Source organism: Pseudoliparis swirei, chromosome 17 (genome assembly GCF_029220125.1).
Source record: "Pseudoliparis swirei isolate HS2019 ecotype Mariana Trench chromosome 17, NWPU_hadal_v1, whole genome shotgun sequence".
Lineage (NCBI taxonomy): Eukaryota > Metazoa > Chordata > Actinopteri > Perciformes > Liparidae > Pseudoliparis > Pseudoliparis swirei.
The window spans coordinates 5,872,435-5,899,141 of NC_079404.1; the positions used below are offsets into that span (position 1 = coordinate 5,872,435).

The 26,707-nt window shown below is 43.0% G+C and overlaps 1 protein-coding gene across 1 annotated transcript in view; it reads right to left on the bottom strand.

Annotated features, from left to right (window-relative positions):
* LOC130207486 (regulating synaptic membrane exocytosis protein 1-like) overlaps window positions 1-22,433 on the bottom strand; it is a 97,497-nt gene extending 75,064 nt beyond the window's left edge. Inside the window, 2 exon segments of the mRNA XM_056436121.1 lie at window positions 17,430-17,501; window positions 22,273-22,433. Of these exon segments, the coding sequence (XP_056292096.1) occupies window positions 17,430-17,501; window positions 22,273-22,433 (233 nt within the window).
* Between the last annotated feature and the right edge of the window lie 4,274 nt (window positions 22,434-26,707).

The window sequence follows — 26,707 nt, forward strand, 5'->3', positions numbered from 1 at the left end:
TTTTAAAAAGAGTTTATGATCTCAGTCTCTAATTTCAAGTATTTTTCAACTTTTGGGGACTTCAACTGACTTTAATTAGAAACTTATTTGTTAGAAAAACCATCTCCCTCAACACATAATTGATAATACTGTTTTGTTGACTGTGAGGGTCAGCTTTAGGAGACAGGGATGGAATATGAGGAGTTACTCATATGTTTTGTTTTATTATTGTTCTCTTATTAGTTATTTCAGAGGCATTTTTGTGGTGGCTTTTATCCAAAATAACTTCTATTGGTATTAGGCTTCATAGATGCATGTTGACTGGATGCAATCTTAAATGCATAAAGGCACTCGGGCATTCCTTTATCCTGAATACACCTCGGTATCCTCATTATCCTAATTCTCTTATTGGGTTCATCGAGTTGTTGGATTATATCCAAACCTCTTTATTGCTATCTTCCAAATCCGATACCCGGTACCACTCTTGGTAGTTTTTCTACTCTATTTTCCTTTCCTATTTCTAAATTAATTCATTCTTTTTTACTTTTTATTTCTTATAAATCTATATGCTCGGTCGATTTGCAAATCCTCAATGAAAGTAATAAAAAACTGCTGATGAAAAATAAAACCTAAATGTGTGAGCAGGTTCTTTTTTTATGTAAAAACGTTTGTTTAGAGGCTACGAGAGAGAAAAATAAAAGGATCATAGCTGACGAATAAACAAAACATTTTTAAGAATAATAAATGAGAAAGGAGTTGGGGAGGGGAGAGGGAAAAGTTATTACCTTAAATGAAAAAGAATAGAAGAGGATAATATTATCCATATCATCAAATAATAGCTGGATGGTCAGAAGAACGGCCATCTTTAGGTGTATCTGTGTCATCGGTGCTGTGGCGCGGCTGCTTCATCTCTCTGAACTTGAAAAACTAAACTTCAACTCAGCAAGACATGAGCTTTTGCATGAGCTGACTACAACACACACACACATCACACACAACACACACACAGAGCAGAGATAAAGTAAAAAATTCTTTTCTCTTTTCTTTTTTTTTCCCTTGTTGACCCTCAAGTACCAATTACAAAAAACGTAAGCCACTAGACCAGATAACACAAAAAAATACACAATTTTTTTTTTTTTTTCAATCCCATAAAGTCAACGTACAGACGCGTGTGGCTGCGATAGACACGATATTTTCCTGGGCGGCGCGTTTGGGGCGACGCGATGTGGGCGACGCGTTTTCAGCGGCGCAATTTTCGCCCCGAGTTGAAATTACAGTTACTTTGTAACGCGTTACTGTAATTCCACTACTTTTAGCGGTAACGAGCGTGTAACGAAGTATTTTTTAAATCAACTAACGCAGTTACAGTTACTGAAATTTAAATGAGTTCGTTACTCGCGTTACTCTCTTTTGTGAAAAATGAACACTTGCATACAAGAAGACAAGCTAGGCTACTTTAGCTGCTTCTGATCTGACATCGCAGGACCTTGGTGGCGCAATGATATTGTAACGTCTCGGACGTTATGGACTGATGACACGGAGACGGGACGACGTTATTATTCCTCCCTTTATTGGGCATTCACAAACACAGACAGCGTGCTCCTCTCAGCTCAGCAGCTCGAACATCAACAACAACGGTACCCGTCAACCACCCGTAACTTCCGTTTTACGACAGGTTAACCCGCCTCCCTCTACTCCGCCAATCACAGGCACGCCTCCCCTCTACTCCGCCAATCACAGGCATGCCCCCTCGACCAGCACGCACGGTGCCACACTGTGATTGACAGCCACTTCCAGTGTTGCCAGGTCCGCGGTTTTTGCCGCTGGTTGAATTTTTTGTCCACTGGTTCGGGTAGACCTATTTTGCATGCAAATTACATGAATATCTTTAAATAAAAATCCATATTTTAAATGAAATAATATATTTATACCCAAATCCTACCAAACTGACTCCAGATCAGCACGTACACGCCTCACTAGCACCCCACCCCCCTCAATTATATGCAGCACCTCAAGGCACCTTTGTTTTCTCTTTTAATTAGTGTTAATACTGTCGGCCAATCACTTTTATTTCATTGGACCTAATGTAAAAAAAACACTGTTAAATGACTGAGACAGTTATTTTGTATTAAGTTAAGTATTAAAAGGGACTTTTGTACTACTGCTTGATTTGAAGGCCTGTTACCCTGTTGATTGCAATAAATAGGTCTACAACATATGTTTATTGTGTTTGACTGTTCAGTACTGTTCATTACATTAAAAAAGCAGACATAAAAGTAACTTAAAAGTTACTTTCCCGAGTAACTAATTACTTTTGATATACAGTAACTAGTAAAGTAATTAAATTACTTTTAAAAGAAGTAACTAGTAACTATAACTAATTACTAATTTTCAGTAACTTGCCCAACACTGTCCACGATAAATATAAAGCAGAACTAGTGGTTAGTTATTCTGGTGGATGAAGGAGATGATAACGGTCTTTACGGAGACGAGACACGGAGATAAGCCCCGCCCCTCGCGGAGCGTCTCGACGCCCATGGTGAGAACACGGCGAATGGTCGAGCGAGTAAACTCACACGTTTTGGGCGAAAAATCGCTTCGCTTTTGGCGTGAACGCACCTTAACTCGTGGACAGCTGCCTCGTTCGCGGGCTTTCTAAACGTGCCATGCTACGCTGCTTACAGCAAATGAGCAGGACGGCGGGCTGTGGCCCAGCAGTCCCTCGCGCCTCACCTTGCGTCGCTCTTGGGGAGGAAAGCTAGTCACACTTTACGGCTCCAAAGACGTGTGTTGGCACCTTAACGACGAACAACAATTACCGTATTTTTTTCGTACTAAAGCCGGTCAATGTCTGTTCCACACCGTATTCCCTTATTGCGGTTATTACAGAGTATATCGTAAAATATCGTTGCACAAATTAGCTCAAGGCTTGGTGCTGCTCAGCAACCTCGCTGACCGTAGCCATAAAGTGTCTCATATATGTGCAGCACTAACAAGCTCTGCACTCATGCAGAGAGGAACCGAAGCGTTGTCCATGAGAATGTAAATGAAACTGGAACACTGAGAAAAGGTTCCCTCATTCAGCTTGGTGTACAGAAAAGATATCAGAATCAAAGTAGAAAGCAAAGTAAATCAATATATTAGGATTTTCCTTTTTTTTAAATGTTCATTTTCACTAAGTGCTATTATCTATATATTGCTAACTTTTCCAAGGAAACACCTTTTTTTTTAAACAAGAGATTGAAATGTTTGCCAAAAGAGACCTCTTCGTTGTGTATATAGATACACTGTAAAGCATTGTTATTGTGTATTTGCAAATTGAACATCATCTGCAAAAAAACCTTCTTAACAAGCCATTTACTGTACTGAGGAGTCCTTAAATGTTTTTATTTCTCAAAGAAAGTCAACGAATCTGTCAGAAAGAGAGAATTATACTTTTTAGACTTGTAAAGAGTATCTGCAAATTGTCAGTTTTACATTTAGTCGATTTTAGCAAAGTGATGTGTCTAAGTTTATGAGATACTGACAACTAAAGGCTGACATTCCATATTTGTATGACTGTCAACAGACTGAACTTGCTCTCTGCTTGTACATCCCGGTCTCCTGTAGAAGTTGTAGTTTAAGTTTCGGCTCCACCGTCAGAAAGCAGCTTTTTGACTGTTATCAACAGAGCATGTGACGCACGGCGCTGTGACCCGTGTGGAAATCAAAAGCACAAACACAAGGACTTTCACCCGGGAAGCCGCAGTCCGAAATCAAATTGTTACTTTGCATTCGATAAGAAAGGGAAGGTTGCTATCATGCTCGTTCCGTTGTTTCAGTTGATACCTTTATTTATTACGTAATTATTTCAACAGAAAACATGTCGCGTGATCCTAACTGACCGAGCGAGTATGACACGAGGCTAATATAAAAACAAATTAATTAAACTTATTTTTTGGTTGAGAAACATCGTCATTGTACGTAAATCTTGGCCTGCAAGGACGTGCAGTGCCAACTAATGTTTTGAAGGATATAGGTTGGTTTTATCGTAAACAAATCATAGAAAAGCCCAAAATCATGAATAACATTTGCTGTACTTAAATAACTCTGTAAAGCACATTGAATTGCCCTGCGGTACAACATGTGCAATCGGAATAAAATGTGCCTTGCTTCGTCAAACCCTGATATGTTTTACGCCTCTGTGTCATAGAGCTCCATTAAAACTATTAAAAACACATAAATGAAGTTCGGCATGACACCGGGTGACATGTAGCTGTATGACCAGGACCACACACGGTGGTTTATCCTAAATCAATCACACATTCATCTTCCTGCTGCCATAAATATCAGCGAGGGCCAAACAAATCTACTAAAATCATCAAAAATAAGCTGCGGTCAGCTGGAAATCACGACAACCTCTTGTTTGCAGTCCAACATCCTCTGGAAAACAGAAAGATATTAACATACGACCAAAAGATGATGGCTACCAAACAAACCACTAATTCAGTAAATGATCACAGTTGGGACCCCTGAAAGCCGATAACACAAACCAGATCTCTCTTAATCCAAGATTAAAAGGAACAACTATATATTTGTGAGGCGTTTTCAGATATTGTTGCTTTTCCTGGGGGATTTATTGCAAGAATACAGCTAAACACCAGCCTTACATCATCAGCACATTTCATGAGTCGGCTTCTGAACACTTCGAACCAACCAATGCTCAACAAATATTCAGTTTTAATGAGGATATTATTCTCAAATGTGAAACGAAAAAAATTCCTCATTGCGTCTCCACTGCATTCTCACCTCTGACGACTTCCCGGTTATTTAGGCACACAAAGCTTCCTTTTAATTTGAGCAATTGCTTCCCAAAATGGATTCGGGCCGCTCTCTCCCAAAGCCTGTATCCTCAATCAAAGGTTAAAGTTCCAGTTGAACAACTCCCCCCCCAAAAAGTTAAGGACCTCTCTGCTTGACGTTACCGTGGATGTGTCTAAAAATAAAGCAGATAAATGAGTCCTTCAGTCCTTGAGTGGCATTACTGCTGCTGAGCCAAACGCCGGCGCGGATTTTCCTCCCGGTCTCCGGGCTTTCATAAAGCAGGGGGAAGATGGGGGAGGGGGGCATCAGGATTGGAGTTTTCAGAGCCAATTCAGACTCTTTTCCCCGTCGTGACTCAGGCCTCTATGTGTCCGAGGATGAGTCACTCCTCCTGGTCTCTTGAACAATATTCAAAAGGCAGGCAGACATGAATCAAATAACAATAAATCAGTGTCAGAGAAAATCCCCTTGCGGCCATTTATAAATTAAGCACTCTGTCCCGTTTCCATTTGTTCTCCAACACTTATTTATTAAAAGTAACTCTCGATCCCTTGTTTCTCAGTTCTGTTGTGAGATGCTTTTAGGAAAGAGCTTGAAAAGTTTTCTTTCTCTCCAACTCAAACTGGCTCCGTCTCAGCATCCTCTTTACCTTCCCAGTCCTGTCTTTTAATCTAGCCCACACACACACACACATAAACAGACACACACACACACACACGTTTACTGTCAAGGAGACTTCTACAAGATCGATTGGAACTCCTTTTGTGTCCTATAATAGACGAGTATTAAAAAGTTTCCTCTCTCTCATGCTATTTGTGAAATTGAATGGAAGGTAAAATGCATGCCAGAATTAGAAATGGGTTTCCGGTCTGCAGCAACTGAGCGTGCGTGCGTTTGTGCGTGCGCGCGCATACAGAAAAGGGATTTTTTTTTTGGCATGCAAGGGAGATCTACACTCACTTTAACACCTTATCATTTGCAGAAAAAGAGTTTATCACATTTCTAGGATTTAGAAGAAAGATGGCCTCCTCTGATGTCAGAGCTGCCATGGAGCCCTCACTAAGTGCACTCCCTCGAGAAATATCTTTTGGTCGAACGAAAAAGCTGTCTACTTCGACCAGAAGAAAACTGAAAAGTCTATGAGTTTGAAGGATTTATACAGGATGCCAAACTGATAAAGCAGTAAAAAAAAAAAAACGTTTTGAAAAGATAAGAAGCTAAAGTACAAAAGTGAACTACCACATCAGCTGGCGATGGAGACAGAAGCCAGAGAAGAGCAACAGTGTTCCTGGAGAGGTCGGTCTGTATTCACTGTTACACTCATTCAAAAGCCAAAGCAGCATGTCTCTATACATTCAGTATACAGCCAGAGGAGCATAGAAGTGCTCACGTAGGTTTTGTCTTACTGGATGAAGTCAAAATAAATAGTTGGTAATCATTGTAATTCTAAAAAATGTATTATCTAACAAATACATACAGTATACATACTATCTTAGTTAAAGTGCTAAAAATCAAATCTACAGGTAATTACCTTCGCATTGAAAATGCGGAAGGTTATGTTTTGATCGCCGTGTATTTATTTATTTATTTATTTGTATGCGTGTTATTCGCGGAACAAAAAAAGTTGTAAACCGAATCGCATGAAATTTGGTGGGATGATTGGTTATTATCCGGGGACCATTTGATTAGATTTTGGGATTGATCGGGTCAAAGGTCAAGGTCAAGGTCATGAAAAAGGTCAACATCTTCTTGAATCGCATGAAATTTGGTGGGATGATTGGTTATTATCCGGGGACCATTTGATTAGACTTTGGGATCGATCGGGTCAAAGGTCAAGGTCATGAAAAGGTCAAAATCTTCTTTTTACCATAGCACGGTCAATTTTTATCCAATTGGCATGCAACTAATGCCAACATGTTCATAATCCAATGCCCAATCGTGTGATATGCGAAGGTATGCTCTCTACCAAGTGCCCATTCTAGTTTAACCTGTATCAATTGTATTTTTGGGGGGGAGCGGATAGTTATTCATTGCAATTGACCAAGTCATTGCATTATCTACATACAAAATAAATAAAATTGAGTATTCTAGTGAAGAAATAGAATGCTCTATCGCTGGATGAAGAATATGATGCATGTGATTATTTTTTAAAAGTTTAACAACATCATTAGCCTTTTTAGAGCATCTATTATATGTTTTATTCTGTGGCCTGCATGGCTGCTCACCATATGGCAGCCGGGACACGGAGAATCTCTCGCCCTCTCGTTGTCTCTGTCTGTGCCAAGCTCTGTTGTTCCTCCTCCATCCCATCCCTTCCCCTCACCCTCACTTCCGTCAGAGAACTTGCATGCTGAGCTGGTCGGATGTACTATCACCCCCCCCCCTCCCCCCTCCCTTCTATCATCCTCCCATCCTTTCCTTATATCAGACTCTCTCGGACTTTAGATAGTATTTAAAACTCTTTGGAGAGGAGACACTCTAAAAGCAAATTTTTTTTTTAAGGATTGAAAGTTTGGGTAATAATCAGATTAGTTTTTTGGAGGAATTCCCAACAGAGACAACAAGTGATGACTCATGTCGATGCCGACAGTTGGGATTCAATGCGGTACGAGTGGATTTGATGCCTTCAAACTGTAGCTCACCAAACCAACTCCCTCCCCTTTCCTCCTCTTTCTTTGGATTTGCCTCACCCCTCGTCCTCGCTTGGTGTTTTCTCCACTCGTTCTGTCTTTGGAATGCTGCTCGCTTTCAGCAAATGTGTGATTCTCAGTAACTGACATCATCACTGCCTCTTCTCTGTCTCTCCAGTAGTAATCTCTGGACACAGATTCTTCATATGAATGCAAAATACAAAAAATGCCATCAGTCACTTTTTCGTAGTGCTTATCAGTCCTTCCCTGGGTAGAACATAATTCTTCTCTATAGTGTTTTATTGATATTTGCCTCTACAGTATGAGATATTACAAGTTCATAGTTTACCACAAACTCAGTGCGATAATCCCCTTATGATTGATCCCAATGCACTTCAGGTAAAATGTAATGAGCACGGCATGTGCTGCTGCACGCTTGATGGACCTGTGGATGCAAAGCACATCAGCTGGGATGAGGGAAGGCTGGTGTGGATCCAAGTACAACCTCTGGTTCTGAGAAGTGAAGCCAATTCAGAAGTGTTTTCAACTTGCATTCTCTGTACTGACCAGCAGGGGGCAACTCATCTGGTTTTAAAAAGAAGTCTGATTGTATGAAAGTCTCTGAGAAAATGCCACAATTTCTCACTTATTTTATTAAGGCTTGAACGTCCACATGTCCGTCAAAAGATAACTATTGGCCGTGTCATAACCTTTTAACAAAACTGTCTGCCGTCTCCTCTCTTCCTCCTTCTGTTTCATGAATTGTGAAGGTCTGAATTGTGGTACATGCCTACTCCAAATTATTTATACATTTCTGTCATATGTATTACATATGTTGTAACTATGTAATGCTGTTCATCTGTACACATGACATCTACTACTTCTGTCCACCCGGGGAGAGGGATCCTCCTCTGTTGCTCTCCTGAAGGTTTCTTCCCTTTTTTCCCTGTGAAATGTTTTTTTTTATTTCTTGGGAGTTGTTCCTGATCCGATGTGAGGTCCTGGGACGGGGATGTCGTATGTGTACAAATTGTTCAGCCCTCTGAGGCAAATTTGTTATTTGTAATATCGGGCTACGCAAAATAAACTGAATTGAATTGAATGGTTGCAAAAATAAGTCTGCAGAGAAGTCCCTGAGAAAATGACTCTACTTCTCACTTGATGTATTCTCTCAGTAAACATTGTAAACATGAGCATGGTGTTAATTTAGAAAATGATCAATCATTCAAAGTCAAATAGACGGGTGACTTCAAGATGACTAATTCTACTTCTTATATGCAGTATATGGGTGGTGTTACTTCTTTTTGTCAATTAGCCAACAACAACAGCCTTCCCCTTTGAAAGAATGGACCAGCAACTGTCTTTAGCCCACAGGAGGATGCACGCCAGCTCTAGTCGGGGTTGGTTCGAACCCCGTTGCCATTCGCATCGGAGTGGATGTTCAAGAGCACGGTGGCTGTGGGATGATAGCAATTACCACCAAATGGAAAGAAAGTGGGCGAAGAGGAGTGCTTGAGAACACACTATCTGTCACGCACACTTGATTTATTTGCGGGCACAGACCAATATACAAACACATACACTTGTAATTGGAAAAAAAACCTAAGGAAGACTATTTTTGGATCACGTTTAAGATGAGACAAAGACCAGAGTGTCGAAGACTGACGAGAACGGAGAGAAACGAAGAAGAGAGCCAGCTCCGAGATTATCAACAAATTAAAAACAGATAGATAGAACAGAAGAGATGAGAAGAAAAACAGAGTAAGAGAAAGAGAGAGAGAGAGAACAAGGGATGGAGAGCGGGATAAGAGAGAGAGAGAGTGAGAAGAGGGATTGAGAGCGGGATGAGAGAGAGAGAAAAAGAAGGGACAGATGGAGAGAACACCAGAGCCAACAGCAGAGCTAAGTGGGTAGTGTGCTCCCCAGACAGCGCTCCATATGGCCTGGCAACGCCACACACAGCCAGGCAGCACAAACACACATACACACAGCATGTATCCACGCAGACACACACACACACACAGATACCCGAATAGTCCTCGACACAAACAATCTCGCATCGTGCATTCTTCACACATTGGTATGTACACACAAAGAGCTCGGGCCACTCTTTCAACAAAAAAACAAACATCAAACGTAATCTGTTGGTGTCTTCATTTTGTGTCTCCTTTTATATTAAGTGGTCGTTCAAAATGCAACATTTATCGTCCGAAGTGGTGGCGGCAGCGACTCATCTGACTTGAGAATGTTGTATTATGAAGGGAAGAGGAGCAGTGTTTTGCCTGTCAACTTATCCTCGTACAACGGCTTGTACAATATCTTTCGAAGAGTTACTTCCGTGCATTTTCGCGAGCAACTTCCGCTCTAGGGTACGGATGCCATGTTTTGCCATGGGCAAGGTGGTTTTGCATAAACTCACACACACACATGCAATAATGCAACAATGTAGGCTTGAACTGCCACGTGTCCTCACAGAGCCAACCCCAGCATTTGGGTCCAGCGTATTTAAAATCAGTAAGGTTGTCTGACTGCTCATGTTTGTTCCATCAGACTTCATTACAATATTGATGTGTTCCCAAATCGCACAGATTAACTTGATGTTTACAATATTTTCTACAACGATCGAATGTCATTTTTTGTTTTTTAACCCTCCTGTTACCTTAGGGTCAATTTGACCCCATTCAATGTTTAATGTCGGTGTTCTTTCGGGTCAATTTGACCCCAGGCTGTTTTTCACTGTGTCAAACATATAAGAAATATCAACTTTTTAATATATTTAAAGGGCTATTTAGGTGGTCAACAAATAAACATAAAGTACCTCACACTTAAACTTGGAAAACAATATTAATTCTAATAATTTTCTGGAGGTTTTAATTGCTGGGGTCAAATTGACCCCAAGGGTAAAATATGTCAGTAAATATAAAGGTAACAGGAGGGTTAAACATTGAATGGGGTCAAATTGACCCTAAGGTAACAGGAGGGTTAAGTAAGCATCATAAATGTGTAAAACTTTAGCATGTATATTATTTTGCACTGTGTTCACACTATCAATTCATAAAATTCCTCTTCAGTAAAGATGAAACTCTCTCAAGCGGGCAGAAATGTAAGTGAGAGTGTGTCAAGTCCCTCCCCCCGGGGTCCCCACTGGAGCAGAGGCTCATGGGAAGACCAGGATAACATCCAATCCCTGAAGGAAGTGAGGAAGTGACTCCTCGACAATCCCAGGGGGTCAACAAGGTTACTACGGGGCTGCTGGGCCGTCGCCATGGTAACTTGCTTTCAGGGGACGCCTGGCGCCAATCGCATTTAGCGATGTGGAGTGTAAACACCTTTACATCGCATTACACCCACGTCGCCTATACAGGAGCGTGGGGGTTTGCTCTCAAACATGGGAGTCGGAGCGGCGACCAGAAGATCTTATGGATCGTGGTCCATGCCTACGACTAAATATTCATACATTTCTGTCATATTCATTGAATGTGTTGTAACTCTGTAACGCTGTTCATCTGTACACATGACATCTATTGCTTCCTTCCCTGTTGCTCTCATGAAGGTTTCTTCCCTTTTTTCCCCATGGAAGTTTTTTTTCTATTTTTTGGGGAGTTTTTCCTGAGCAGATGTGAGGTCCTGGGACAGGGATGCCGTGTGCGTACAGATTGTTAAGCCCAAATTTGTAATTTGTGATATTGGGCTGTATAAAATAAACTGAATCGAATTGAATTATGAAGCTGTCCTATTCAAACCATTTAATCTCAGCAGTTATATTTCGTGACCACAATACACTGGAATGCAAAACGACTGCATTATTAACGTATACATACATACAAGACAAGATAACATGGGGAAAAAAGGATAATTAAAAAATGCATGCAGTAACACAAGGTCGTTAATATGACACACATTGTTGCATGTGGTGAATAACTACAGCTGAAGGATTACATGTTCCTCTGCAGATTCGGAAACGTCTGCAACTCCTGGGCTTATTATAAAGTTCAAAAATACCAAGAGACGGACTGAAAAGTACACAGTGGTCAAGCTTAGAACAAGCCGTTTTTTCTCCGAGCGCTTCGAGATCGCCAGTAGCACCATCAGCGGCTCACCAGAAGTCCGTTCTGTCTCTCCTAAGCCGATCTACCTGACGAACGTCTGGCAAGAACGGACCTTCGGCAGCCAGGTTTCACTGCCCACTTTATTTCCTACAGACTGAATAATTCTCTTAATAAACATGATGCCTTGAGACACACACAGCGAACAGCCTGCCATCCAGGGTTCCCCAGAGCTTATTACCTTCGCATTGAAAATGCGGAAGGTTATGTTTTGATCGCCGTGTATTTATTTATTTATTTGTATGCGTGTTATTCGCATAACACAAAAAGTATTAAACCGAATCGCATGAAATTTGGTGGGATGATTGGTTATTATCCGGGGACCAGTTGATTAGATTTTGGGATCGATCGGGTCAAGGGTTAAAGGTCAAGGTCAAGGTCAAGTTCATGGAAAGGTCAAAATCTTCTTGAGTCGCATGAAATTTGGTGGGATGATTGGTTATTATCTGGGGACCATTTCATTAGATTTTGGGATCAATCGAGTCAAAGGTCAAGGTCATGAAAAGGTCAAAATCTTCTTTTTACCATAGCGCGGTCAATTTCTATCCAATTGGCATGCAACTAATGCCAAAATGTTCATACTTCAATGCCCAATCTTGTGATATGCGAAGGTATGCGCTCTACCGAGTGCCCGTTCTAGTTTACTAATTGAAATGAGGACTGACGAAAGCGCTTTATTTACTGTACGAGATACTGATATTGAAGATGAACATGTGCCTGTTTATGTGGATGTCAGTGTTTATGGTTAGTGTAGTCGTTTGAGTACACAAAGTCCTCAGTGTGCGCTATACTGACCCAGAAAGATGAGTTCTCCTACTCACGGAGCTGTGCCGAGTGCCTACATCTACCAGGATGCATTGCGAGCAAGCTTCCAATGCCAAGAGGGGCCCCGTCGGCCATATTGTCTTGCACAGCTAATGCAGCTTTCGCCTCTCCGCTGCATTTCTTCAGTCGTGTGCTCTAGCTTGAGTAAATATAGCTGAATGACCGAGTTGTCTAAAACCCGATAGTTGTTCCTTGCTTCCAACTGATGGCCTCCTGGGACACCGGTCGTCCGAGGCGGACTGTCCGCAGTATGAGGTGCCCGCCGCGGATGTCCGCGAACCCACCCGACCCATTTTTTGCCGTGCCATTGCCAATCACATCTATTAAAATAATGTGTTATAATTAAATTGTTCACTAGAGCAAGACATTGTTCATCTTGCTCATTACCTTCGCATTGAAAATGCGGAAGGTTATGTTTTGATCGCTGTGTATTTATTTATTTATTTGTATGCGTGTTATTCGCATAACACAAAAAGTATTAAACCGAATCGCATGAAATTTGGTGGGATGATTGGTTATTATCCGGGGACCATTTGATTAGATTTTGGGATTGATCGGGTCAAAGGTCAAGGTCAAGGTCATGAAAAGGTCAAACTCTTCTTGAATCGCATGAAATTTGGTGGGATGATTGATTATTATCCGGGGGCCATTTGATTAGATGTTGGGATCAATCGGGTCAAAGGTCAAGGTCAAGGTCATGGATAGGTCAAAATCTTCTTTTTACCATAGCACGGTCAATTTTTATCCAATTGGCATGCAACTAATGCCAAAATGTTCATAATTCAATGCCCAATCTTGTGATATGCGAAGGTATGCGCTCTACCGAGTGCCCATTCTAGTTTCATATTGCAATACATATTTCAAGAAATAAAATGTCAGTTTATTTTCATTATTGTGCAGCCCTATTTCATATCTACATGGTGAGTGGGTCCTCTTTTTTAATTCTAAGTAATAAAGAGAGGGATCCACTCGTTATTTCTTTGACATGAAATAAGAATATATTTTTTCAAAGCCAACAGGATCCGCCATACTGCGCCGCCATGTTGCTACGGTATCCAAGGAACGGATAAACCAAACACTGGCTAGAGAGACCTTTTTAATATTTGTATGTTATCTAAAGGCCACCGTAGGTCCTCCTACACCTTTGGAAAAGGAGGGTGAGGGATATTCAGTTGGTTGCAATCTTTAACCTCACCACTAGAAACCACTCAATCCTGCACACTGCTCCTTTAACAGAGACAAGTCAAGTCAATTGTATTTATGAAGCTCAACTTCCAGCAATGTGCCTTGAGGAGTTCAACAGACCTCGTGGTTCATAAACTCACTTAGATATAACGTTATCTCAGTTCCACCTCAATGTGCCCTGCAGAAGGACCGCTGCAGGATTACTGACTGTATAACGTCTGGTGAATAATATGGGGGAATACTGACTGGAGAGGCACAGATTGTAGAATGATATAAACAGGAGGCCATATTGTGGGATTCCTCAGAGAAGCAGATGTGCTCCAGCTGACTTCCTCTGTAATCCCACCTCACTCTCTGATCCAACAACACACACACACACACACACACACAGTGCACACAAAGTGAACATAAACAAGCTTTATCGTTTGATCATTGTGCGGCAAGGAAGGAAAAAAAAGAAACTACTTGCTACAGAGGTCACTGCGAATAGCAACGTGTGGAAACATGCGCATTTTGAATGCGCAAATAAGCCATCGGTCGGGACAGAGTGTGTTTCAAATATAATTTGCAATTCAAGTCCATTTTAGCAACCACTGATCAAATAAACAGAAACACACACACACACACACACAGCAGTGAAGGGAAGACGATCATTGAGCCTAGAAGAATTAGTTTATGAAGAATGGCTCCTGACCAACCCATCATGTGTCCAATCCCCACTAATTGGAGGCGATGTTTCAGTGAAAGCTAACCTCTGACCACCTGCATTCCCGGTATGACGTTAGGAATATGGAAGTAAAGAGGGTGGCCCCACTGAGTATATTTAAAATGTAGATTTAAATATGAAAGTGTACTTTAAACAATGACATCAATGTCATTAAAATGTTCCTGGGGTCTCCTCGATAATGTTAAGATAAATAAATATTTTGAAGATGTTCATGAGGAATTATTTTTCTGCACGTCAAATAGCATGAAATACTACATTACCCATGAATCTCAGGAGCCGAGGTTATAAATGTGTTGCCACTGTGACAGGATTCGGAGAGCTATTGCATTCTGATCGTTTTGCTGTCGCAATTGCTCAATCTCACATGTTCGGATTTTTGCAGGTCATATTTCCACACACGCTGCATGATGGTTCGTGCAGATTTGCGGCACATTGTCACACATCACACACACACATCATATGAGTGAAAGTGATGAATGCTGGTGGATTGGGTTCGGGTAAGCGGGTCAAAATGTACAAGCAACATTCGGAGTAAGTTGCGTAATGTTAAAGATTACATATAAGTATATATATGTAACACGTGTTTTCTTCTGGGAAAGTAAAACATGTTGGATGAAGTGGGATGTACTGCAATTCCCTTTAAGTTGGATTTTATTCATCTAGTCACCCTGAGGCGCTTTTATTTCGACATTTTGTTTGAGCAAGTAAGGGGGGAAGGTAGGCCTACTGTAACTTTGGTAGTTTTGGGGGGGAAAAAGAAATAGAAATGGGATTAAATAGTTTTTATGAAAAAAACAGACTGAATGAATAAATTGTGAATTTTCATTGAAAGAAAAGTCATACCAATTTTTTAAATGCTGTCAATTATGGTTCTTGGGATGAAAGATCATCTGAATTGGAAAACATTTGAATCAGCCGGAGTTTGCCCATGGTTTTAGCTCTTGATTTAACCGGTGCCTATCCACACCCTGGAAAGGCTCCAAGTGTGTGACCCCTTGCAATATAATTTGTTAAAAATAAATTCCGATTACAATTCTCTGTGACAGATAACATCTCTGACACTCTACACGTCTGCCATGAAAACATTCAACTAGCTTGAGCTTGACGGACTTGACAGGCGTTGGCTTGTCCAGGGAGTGAGAAAGAAACATCTCAAATGAAGACATGGCAATTCAAAAAGCTCCACTTTTCCACAAACCGACGCACAAATCTTTCATGATGAGTTCAACTTCAGTGAACATTTTCATTCCATAATGGCTTTCAAGGAAAAAAAGAGCTAAAGTAGTAAACTGAGGAAGTCACAGCTTATTAGCACCAGTTATTTTTATATAACTCTGCTCGTCCAGATTATAAATGTACAACCAGTCTCTTGAATAAACTGTGTCGTCCTGTTAGTGACCAATTGATCTATGCAGTAGCAGCCAGCTACTGCTGGTGAACAGTAGAGGCTAGTGTAGCCGGCTAGTGTGTGGTTAGCTCTCCTGCCACAGTTGTTTTTTGGGGAGTAAGTAGAACTCAGGGCTCTCAAGTTTTGAAGACAGGCAAGACATTTCCATCAGCCCCCCCCCCTCCCCCCCGCAGAACGAAAACATTTCGGATATCAGTCAGTCGCGCGCAATTCCAGGATGCTTTATCTTCATTGGTTGCTGGATTCAATCTTACCCAGATACAACAGATACAGGTTTTTTTCTGATTGGCTATTGTGTAGCCCATTTCTTTTTTTTGATTGGCTGATAAGTGGCACCTCACAGCAGAACTCCAGGGGAGCGCTTGATTCCTCCACGGTGAGGGCAGCGCGGCCAGCTCATGTTGGCACGCTGCGGCACATTAAAACATTAAATAGCCGAGAGTTTTTTTCAGCGTGAGAAATTCGATGTGTGGCGGGAGTGCGTGACGTAAGACCGAAATGCGTGAGTCTCACGCTCAATGCGTGACACTTGAGAGCCCTGAGAACTGGTTACTTTTTTAGTATCTTGTAGGTCAAGTATCCAGAAGATTCGACAGAGTTTCCTGAGGCATCCATTATGGAATCTTCTGGCCTGAGAAAATATCCAATGCACATCTATACAAGAAGACTAAGTGCAACAGTGTGGTGCTAGAGATCAAACGCCGCCGTTTCAAATGGCTCGGACACGTTCTCAGGATGGACCAGGACCGCATCCCCAAGATCGCCCTACGATGGACTCCACCTGGGAAAGGAAGCAAGGCCGGCCCAAGAACACCTGGCGGCGAACGGTGACAGCGGAGCTGAAGGAGATGAACCTAACCTGGGGCGAGGCACAGCATGACAGGTCCGGATGGAGGCAGATCGTCGAAGCCTTATGTCCCATTAGGGACGAAGAGGATTAAGATAAGAAGGTCAAATATCACAATGTTACGCATTGTTCAACTGTTTCCCAGGCTCATGTGAAACGATATCCCAGATACAAGTGAGAAGACGTCGAATTGAAACGGGTCGCCTTGATAGAGTCATTCCTCCTCCCTCTCCTTGGCAGGAGAGCTGAGCAAACCACGAGACACCCGGAGCATCTGAAGTGTGTGTGTGTGTGTGTGTGTGTGTGCGTTTGGGTGTGTGTTTGTGTGTTTAACAGGATATAAACTCACTCCGAGGGTAAAGAAGTGTGGCTTTAAATTAAATATTTTTTCAGCGACACAAACCGAGGCATATTCCCTAAATATAAATCAGAAACATTCGAAATGAGGTGTTCAACTTAAGAGGACCACACACATTCCATAATATTTGGCCTGAGTCACGCTTGCGAAAGATAGGTACCAGAACACAAGTGGATCTTTTATAACTGTTGAATCATCCAAGGTGTGAAATAGATTTCACAACAATAGCATAAATGTGAGGCAAAGGAAGAGACTGCCAGCTCTTCATTGGAAGTTGTTTTGGGCCATTAAAACTCATTTTAAAGGGGACATAGCAGTTGTTCATTGCTGGTGCACACACACACACATGAGTATCTATGCCTACCGATCCGAAAAATGTAAAACCAGAAAACCCGTTCAGATCTGGCTTCCTTTGTCACAATGCAGGACGAATTAGAAGCAGCCCGGTGGAAACTCCAAAAACATGTATGAACCTGAAAATGAGTATATGTCCCCTTTGAATTCCATATTGTCCGGGTGATACGGAGTTGGTGGTTGATAAAGACGACTGTTGCCACTCACCGGACGTCATTTTGCTGCGGTTTCTTCTGCCCAACCAGGTTCACCGTTCTTGCTTGGATAGGCTTCTCTTCTCTGAAACACATAGTTAGGAAAGTGTTAAAGACTCTTACGTTTCTGTCGATTTGTTTTTGGACAGTATGAAGCTCTGACTCTCTGCCTCTCTTATGTTAATATGACTTTAAAATAGCTGAGTATGAGTCAGACTACTCAGTCCTGACTGCCAAGTTAGCCCTGGGTTTAATTGTATTATGCTAAGCTTTCCTATGTGTAACTGCTAGCTTGTCAATATTGTCATATCTTCATAAAACCTTGTGCATTAAGGCTCTAGTTGGCTCTGATTATCTTCTCCCTCTTAATGAATCGTATCAGAGTTATGATTTAAAAGCATAGAGGCACAGTTTAGCTATTTTTGCATCACCTGGGTTTGACAGACATTCAACTCGCTCAACCAAACGGGCCAAACCAAATGAACAAATTCCCCACAATACAAACTGAAGTGCTCATTTATACTCTCACTGCGGTATCACGGGTACCTTTAGGCGTTGAAGACAGGCTTTAAACAACAATGACGTGCTTACGATAGGTCCACTGACACATTCGCTGTGCGATTGGAAACGGTCTCATCCATAAACATGAACAGTGGTCTCTGATCAGTCAGATCACAGAGGAAAGAAATCCCCGCCACCACACACGATGCCTAAAACAGACATGCATCGGCAAAACCTCTCATTATGAGACACTTTCTGCACATCGGTAATCCTGAAAGGAAGAAAAGGGACAGGTACGCTACTTTTTCCTCATTTTTAAATTACATTTATTGTATACCTGGAGTTTAGTGTCTGAATACAAGATTAAAAAGGACCAAACCAGGAGCTTTTATTTTGTGGCATCTGCATTTTTACGATTTTTTATTTTGTAAGCCGACAATTCTAATCGCGGTCCAGCGTTTCAGACGTCCTTTGGTTTCCATTCACTTGAAATGGAGATGGAAAAATCTATTAGCTGATAAAGATAATGTTCCTGAGAAAAAAATATAAAGGCAAACTTCGTTGTGATGGATCACACAAATTCCGGCAGGAGTTTGCTAATAGATTTTCAAAATGTGTTTGAATATGAATGGAAGCCAAGGGATGTATGAAAATCTAAGACTAATGCACTCAAATGTCTAAAGTACCACCAGTAGGGTTTACAAAATGTTTCAATGTGATATAAAATCTATGTGATTTCAGGAACAAAACTCACTTTATTATACACATACAATTGTTTCGGCAATGTCATTAAAAAAATGATGTGCCTTTACTTTCCCTGGGCTCATGATACATAACATAAATATGATCTGAATCTGTTCCACACATGCATGTTGTGTAATTTAGGGGAAAAGACAAGACTGGACTTGGTCTCTGTATCATAGATCTGTGTAATGGCAAAAAAACAGGGGTTAAGATTCAATATGTTGTGATATCTTTCGATACTGAAAGCAGGGCGATATATTGTGATTATTTTTTTTGCACATTTGATTAAAAACGTTTCCAAATATCTTATCTGAACCGTACCCGTAAAAACCACCAACTTGACAGCACTACTGATTGTGCAATATGATCCACTGTGTTTGCATGTAAAAAACTGGAAATGAAAAGTAAATGTTCCCTTTGAGAATCGATACAGTATCACAAAACAAAATAAAGCAAGGGTATCAATACCTTCTGACACCCCGACTGTAACATTAGATTCCCTCTGCTGAGGGATCTCTAGCAGTATCAGGAGGGAACATTTGGATTGATGCATCCCCAAACCTAAAGGCGTTGAGTTTGTTGTGTTTGATTTTCTGAGATCTTTCCCAGCTTCTCTGGAGTTTGTCTACAGGTAACAACATACATTTGATTGAATCACCATTTAGCATTTCATCTAGATCCGCTGAAGTAAAAAAGTACAATACATCGCAATGTACCCTCAAGTATGTAGCACATCTTCCTCATCTAGACGAGGGAACAACAAACGCAAGCAACAGTCGCACAAACATACTTTTGCAGCAGATATGTATGTCTAATTAATCAGGTTAAAGGTTAAAACTGACATTAAAGGAACAGTTCACCCCTAAATAAAAAAACACGTATTTTTCCTCTTATCTGTAGTGCTAACTGTCAATCTAGATTGTTTTGGAGTGAGCTTCCTAGTTTTTTAGGGACTGGCCGTAGAGACATTGACCTCCTTCTCTTCAACCGGATAGCAGTCCAGGGCTCTCAAGTGTCACGCATTGAGCGTGAGACTCACGCATTTCGGTCTTTAGTCACGCACTCCCGCCACACATCGTATTTCTCACGCTGAAAAAAACTCTCGGCTATTTCATGTTTTAATGGTGATGGAAATGTCACTCTTGCCTGTCTTCAAAACTTGAGAGCCCTGGCAGTCAAAGCGCCAATATAATTTAACTCACCCCAAAACAATATAGATTGGTAAATAGCACCACGTGTCGGAAAAATGTGTGCCTCGGGTTTTGGGGTGAGTTCTCCTATTCAAAGATTGCAATGCAATGCAAAAACGTAGCCGCTGAGTTTCCGGCTGCATCGGCTCCGTGCAGCGACCTGATCACGAGTGCTTGGCTGCATCAATACACGCTCAAGTCTTTAACCCTCCTGTTGCCTTAGGGTCAATTTGACCCCATTCAATGTTTAACCCTCCTGTTACCTTTATATTTACTGACATATTTTACCCTTGGGGTCAATTTGACCCCAGCAATTAAAACCTCCAGAAAATTATTAGAATTAATATTGTTTTCCAAGTTTAAGTGTGAGGTACTTTATGTTTGTTTGTTGACTCCCTAAATAGCCCTTTAAATATATAAAAAAGTTGATATTTCTTATATGTTTGACACAGTGAAAAACAGCCTGGGGTCAAATTGACCCGAAAGAACACCGACATTAAACATTGAATGGGGTCAAATTGACCCTAAAGGTAACAGGAGGGTTAAGGGGAATTATTATCTTTCTCATGCAGTGAGGGAACGCTCCTCACGGATGCTTTGTTATGTGGCCGTGGGGAGCAGCTTCACTGTACTCTGGTCCTGTATTCCCCATTTATGTAACTGGGATTTAAGCTTTGGAAAGACGGCAGGTCGTTTACAGTTTATCCATCTGTCTTTGTGTAAATCACACGCCACTTTATCTCACAATTTATCTCCCGTTACGTCACTGTCGCCGCGGCTGTCCACCAACAGGGAGCGATGCGTACACATATCCTGCGATCCTGCACGCTTTAACAGCTGATAGAGTGTACGAGGAGTGCCTTCTCTGCATCTCTGCATCACAACCCACACGGCCCTACTGCGAGTACACTCACCATGCATGTATTAGTCAACCAGTGCACTGCAGATTGTAAAGACACACGCACACACACACACACACCGCTCTGCAATCTCCATTCAAACAGTGATGAGAGGGGAGGGCAACGGGGGACGGTGCAGAAGGCAATATAGGTTAAGACATGCATGTGCTGACAGTTTGCCGTTATTTTGCAGTCGCCACGGTGCGATGCGAGTGAATCCACGGCCTCTCTCGACTGAAAGTGATGCATAGCCACTTAGAGCCAGAGCTCATGTGTTGGACATTTCCTTCTTTTAGATGCAATGAATCGATCTTCCGTTTCCAGCGCCAGGCTATCAGTCCGGCGCACACAGGAGCTTAAAATAGAACAGGGACGTTAAAAAAGAAAAAAAGAAAAGGGAACTAGAGGAGCGCCTCGCTTAGGTGGGTTTGGTCTATATCTTTCTATCTTCCCCATCCGTGCATGCAGCTCCAATGCAGAAAAAAAGACGCGGGGAGAAGGCATCGACTTGATGTGTTCTCCGGGTCCTGGAAGGAAAGCGGGGGCGGCGGTTGTGGGTCCGTTTTCTTTTTTTTTGTTGCACCGGATTCGGGGGGGGGGGGGTGACAAATCAAATCTGGAGGAGGCCTCTGTGCATGCATGGAGGAGGATGCATGCCGTGGATATAAGTCAGTCCTGATGCAAAATGACATTACACACACACGGGCACTCCCCCCCCCCCCCCTGTTATAAGCTTACTGGTTCCATAACAGCCTGGGCGAATTGCTCCTCTGCAAGAGCACTGGCCTACATACAGCGCATACGGCTGAGGAAAAGCTCAACCGCACCCCAGGAGCTGAAGACAGCAGCTGTTGAGATTGGATGCTGCACAGATAAAAGCCAACCGGGAGGATTCTACTTCCACAACCCCCTCAAAGCCGGGGCCATCTGCGAGCGCTGCGTCCCCGTTGCATCCGTGAAGATGAAACATCCCGGAGAAAAAGTCAGAGCCCTGTGTGAATGACACGCGGTGACATTAAGGGAGACAGGTGCCGATGAGGAATCGGTTTTGTCATCTTGAGTGGACTGTGACGCCACTGATGATGATGACGGTGATGATGGGGCACGCAAGGGTGTCACGCCCCTTTCATCCTTCCCACCATCCTTTTCTTCCTCCCTCCCGAGCAAAGTTTACAGCCTCGCTTGCAGGAGCGGTGGAGGTGGACCTGGTCTACACGGCTTGTTCTCTCTGGCACCACAGCTGTAGCCTGCATGGGCCTGTCGTGAGTGAATGAGTGTGTAGGGGGGGGCTGCAGGATGTGCACACACACACACATGGGCTACACACAAGCATGGTCAGATACAGTGGATACAGTGAGTGATGCTGGAAACATCTCATCCACAAGAGAAAACGGAGGTGGACCTTCAAAACGGATTTAGCCTAGGCCCAGTCTCTCTCTCTCTCTCTTCTCTCTCTCTCTCTCTCTTTCGCTGTCTCTCAACACACACACACACACACACTTCCCCTCTCTCTCCTCCTTACTTTGACATGGCCTCCTCTTTCGCCTCCTCCTCCCGTTGCCGAGCCAGCACAGCCATGATGATCTTCCTCTCATCCTCCGTCAGATGGCTCAGGTCCGGCTCCAGGATTGCCGGGGTGACCGTTGGGCGCGGGCCGCCCCGAGGGCCCACCGAGGCGAACATCTTTCCCACCACGACCACCTTCCCTCCCTCCCGCTCTCTCTCTCTCCTATTCGTCCCTCTCCTCCTCGCCTCGGTCGGGATCACGGATAGAAAACCCACTGGCGGAGCCCACGGATCACGACATGGCCCACGGACAAAGCGGCGGTTGGAGCGACTGATGCGGAGTTCCCATGGCGGCGGCGGGGGGCACCCAGGGCGGCGGCGGCGGTGGCGGCGGCAGCTGTGTCGGTGCTAGCTGCGGTGGTAGTAGCAGCGGTGACGGCGGCAGCGGCGGTGTAGCGCTTCGGTTCCCGGTTGCCGCTTTCAGCCGCTCCTCCTCCCTCTCGCTGCTCCGCTGTCTTCTCCCCCCAGCCCCCTCCCACCGCCCGCCCGCCTCTCCCCTCCGCCACCTCCGTGTTACGGGGAGCCCATGTCTCCGGCGGTCGGTCGGGATGATGGCACACGGGAGGAGGATCTCGCTTCCTTCCTTCCTTCGGGCCGGGGCGGAGAGAGGTGGGTGCGGGGTGGGGGATGAGGGGAGAAAGGGGAGAGAGGAGGGGGGGGGGTCCTCTGAAGGCGACTCAGGTCTGGGCTCGGTCCGGTGGCCCGGCTGCGTGGCTACGTGGCGAGGCGGCGACTTCTTGTTTTGCAGCGCCGCCGCTGATGCTGATGCTGATGCTGCTGTCAGAGAGACGGAACCGTCAATGGGACCGCAGCCCCTCAAGCGCGTTCACTTCTCCTGCGGCGGGAGCGCGCAGTCTCATTTGAGAATGGGGGGCTCCACTCACCGTTAAGATGCGCGCTCACGCCAGCCTATCAGCACACTTAGTAAATAAAGGGTTCCTCGAGGGTGCATTGTGGGGTTTGTAGGACCATAATTCATGGACGTTTGGAATTGGAAGTCCCTTTGGACTATTTTTCGTTTTAGTTCACCATACAGGCAAAAACATGCACTGGTCAATTTTGAGATGGTGGACTATTTTTCTTCCATAACATGTCTTAGTGGAAGGAAAGCATCCAAAATATACATGTAGGTGTTTATTGTACTTATTTTAATCTAGCGTTCCACTGAATTCACCAAAAGCTTTAGAGAATGCCTCATTTGCATATATAAATATTACAAATGTAAGTTAGCAATTCAGTTTATTTTTTATAACTCAAATTACAAATTTGCCTCAGAGGGCTTTACAATCTGGACACAAACTACATCCCCGTCCCAGGACCTCACATAGATGTCATGTATACAGAATGAACAACGTTACAGATTACAACACATTCAATGAATATGTCAGACATTATGAATAATGAGAAGTAGGCATGAACCACAATCCAGATAACCATGATCCACGTAAGAAGGAGGGACATCAGCAGGGCCATGGCAGGAGGCCTTGAGGCATGAGACATGCAGCCAAGGAGGCAGGGCCAATGAGGCAAGAGGCCATGCAGGGCAGTGCCAATGGGCAGGAGGCAGGAAGCAGGGGCAAGGAGACAGGCGGCAGGGCCCCATGAGCCAGGACCGGCTCCAGACACAGCCACGACCAACGGAACCCTGAGAGGCAAGAAGGCACAAAGACTCTGGGGAAGAAGTATAGAGTTAGTAATAAAGATAAATTAATTCATCCATAAGGAGAGGGAGAAGAGGAGAGAGGAGTTCAGTTTATCCTAAAACTTCCCCCAGCAACCTATAAGCCGATAGCAGCATCTCAAGGGGCTGGACCAGGTGAACCTGATTCAGCCCGAACTATAAGCACTATTAAAGAGGAAAGTATTGAGTCTCCTCTTAAATGAGGTGACTGTGTCTGCTTCCCGAACTGAAGGTGGAAGCTGGTTCCATAAAAGAAGAGCTTAATAACTTGAGAGGTTTCATGGTAATATCTATCTGCTTACCCTATTCACCTCGAGACGTACATGTACTTCAAAGTATACGTTTTCTCGAAGTTTTTCTTAAACTCACAACAACAACAAAAATCTCATCTTCAATAGCGCTTACATACACCAAACATTTTCAATATCATTCCTTTCTATATTCTGACCGTTTTTACTGAGGGTTTTTATATATATCATTCATAGCCTGGTTCATATCAATTAAATTAAATTAAGTTTATTTTATACAGCCCAATAAAGGGGGATCCCTCTCCCCGGATGGACAGAAGCAATAGATGTCATGTGTACAGAAGAAAACATCACAGAGTTACAACACATTTAATGACAGGATTCATTGAATCACCCTTCCTAAAACATGTCAAAAACTAGAATGGGCACTCGGTAGAGCGCATACCTTCGCATATCACAAGATTGGGCATTGAATTATGAACATGTTGTCATTAGTTGCATGCCAATTGGACAAAAATGTATCGTGCTATGGTAAAAAAAAAAGATGTTGACCTTTCCATGACCTTGACCTTTGACCCGATTGATCCCAAAATCTAATCAAATGGTCCCCGGATAATAACCAATCATCCCACCAAATTTCATGTGATTCAAGAAGATGTTGACCTGTTCGAGACCTTTGACCTTGACCTTTGACCCGATTGATCCCAAAATCTAATCAACTGGTCCCCGGATAATAACCAATCATCCCACCAAATTTCATGCGATTCGGTTCAATACTTTTTGAGTTCTGCGAAAGATTTTGACCTGTTCATGACCTTTGACCTTGACCTTTGACCCGATCGATCCCAAAATCTAATCAACTGGTCCCCGGATAATAAACAATCATCCCACCAAATTTCATGCGATTCGGTTCAATACTTTTTGAGTTTTGCAAATAACACGCATACAAATAAATAAATAAATAAATACACGGCGATCAAAACATAACCTTCCGGCATTTTCAATGCGAAGGTAATAAATACACGCGATCAAAACATAACCTTCCGCATTTTCAATGCGAAGGTAATGATACAAAGACAAAAACAAAATCCCATCTGTGAAAACCTTTGACTCAAATAAAAATCTTTGAAACTTCAACCCGGTTTTATCCAATATTCAGATTTCCGTTTGATGTATACAACATTTGCAAAAACGAATTCAGAAAACAGAGAAATCCAGCATGGAAAATAAGATTGTGAATACATTCTGGCTTAGTTTAAAGGTGCTAACTTAGAATTTCAGAGCACATCCATTGCCTCCACAGGGCTCTCGGCATGGCCGTGCCTGTCTTGCTGCTAACGCACTAACGGCGCCTATGGGAAGGACCTGAGGCTGCTTCCTTGACGACTGCATCGTTCCAGATGCCGTTAACAGCTGTGGGGCACCTTCTAATGCAATAATTTGATACCCAACATTGTATGCAATATTCATCCTCTAAATATTGTCAAGAGAACCGTTAACCGTTATTTCAGGGGGCCGAGGACCAATAGAACATTAGTAGAACAACACAAGGGCAAACATGCAGAGTGTAAAGTGAAGAGACTGAGACTATAATCTATAAAAAGAATTTAAAAAATGGAGACATAGGCACAGTCAAGTAGGTCAAACTAAACTGCAATGGGAAGGAAATTGTGAATGTAAGCCCGAAGAACCCTTTCCCAGTATAGTATGAAACCCGTCGCAGTGTGAGTGTTTGCACCCTCCTCCTCCTCCGCCTCCTTTCTCCCACCAATCATTGCGTGTTAGGATGACGCGCATCCCCCTTTTTTTCTCCTTACTCCCTTCCGCCATCCTTCTCTCTCTCTCCACTCCTTCCTTCTGTCCTTCCTCCTTATCCATCCTTACACACACACACACACACACACAGACACACACACACACTCACACAAACACACACACTACTTCCTCATGTTGAAAAACATTCCGAATGGAGCCTGGGGTTTACCACACATTCAGCCGTGCACATGTATGGCTATAGGGTGACATTTGCAGTATGTCAGCGTGCAACATTTTAATTACGGGCCGTGTGGAGAGAGGGGCCCCCCGAAAACATGACAATTCACACACACACACACACACACACACATGTAAACCAAACAAACCGCATCAGACTAGATAATTAATCGTGTCACATTCATCTAAATTTAGAATTTTAGAAGCTATTTTTAGCCTGAAATCCAGATTTGATCAAAGCCAATGTCTGAAATGCATAACATTCTCTGTCAACCATGATTGGGTTGGAAAATTAATAAAATGTTATACAATGTATATCCTGTGTACCAAAACTAGAGTATGCCACGTTTTGTGTGACCCTATAGGGACCCTGCAGGCCCCGATACAAACTGCACTGTAAGGTCCAGGTCAACAGTGTCGCTTGTATGGTTCACAGTAAAGCTTGACTTTTTATTTCAGCACCATGGTCA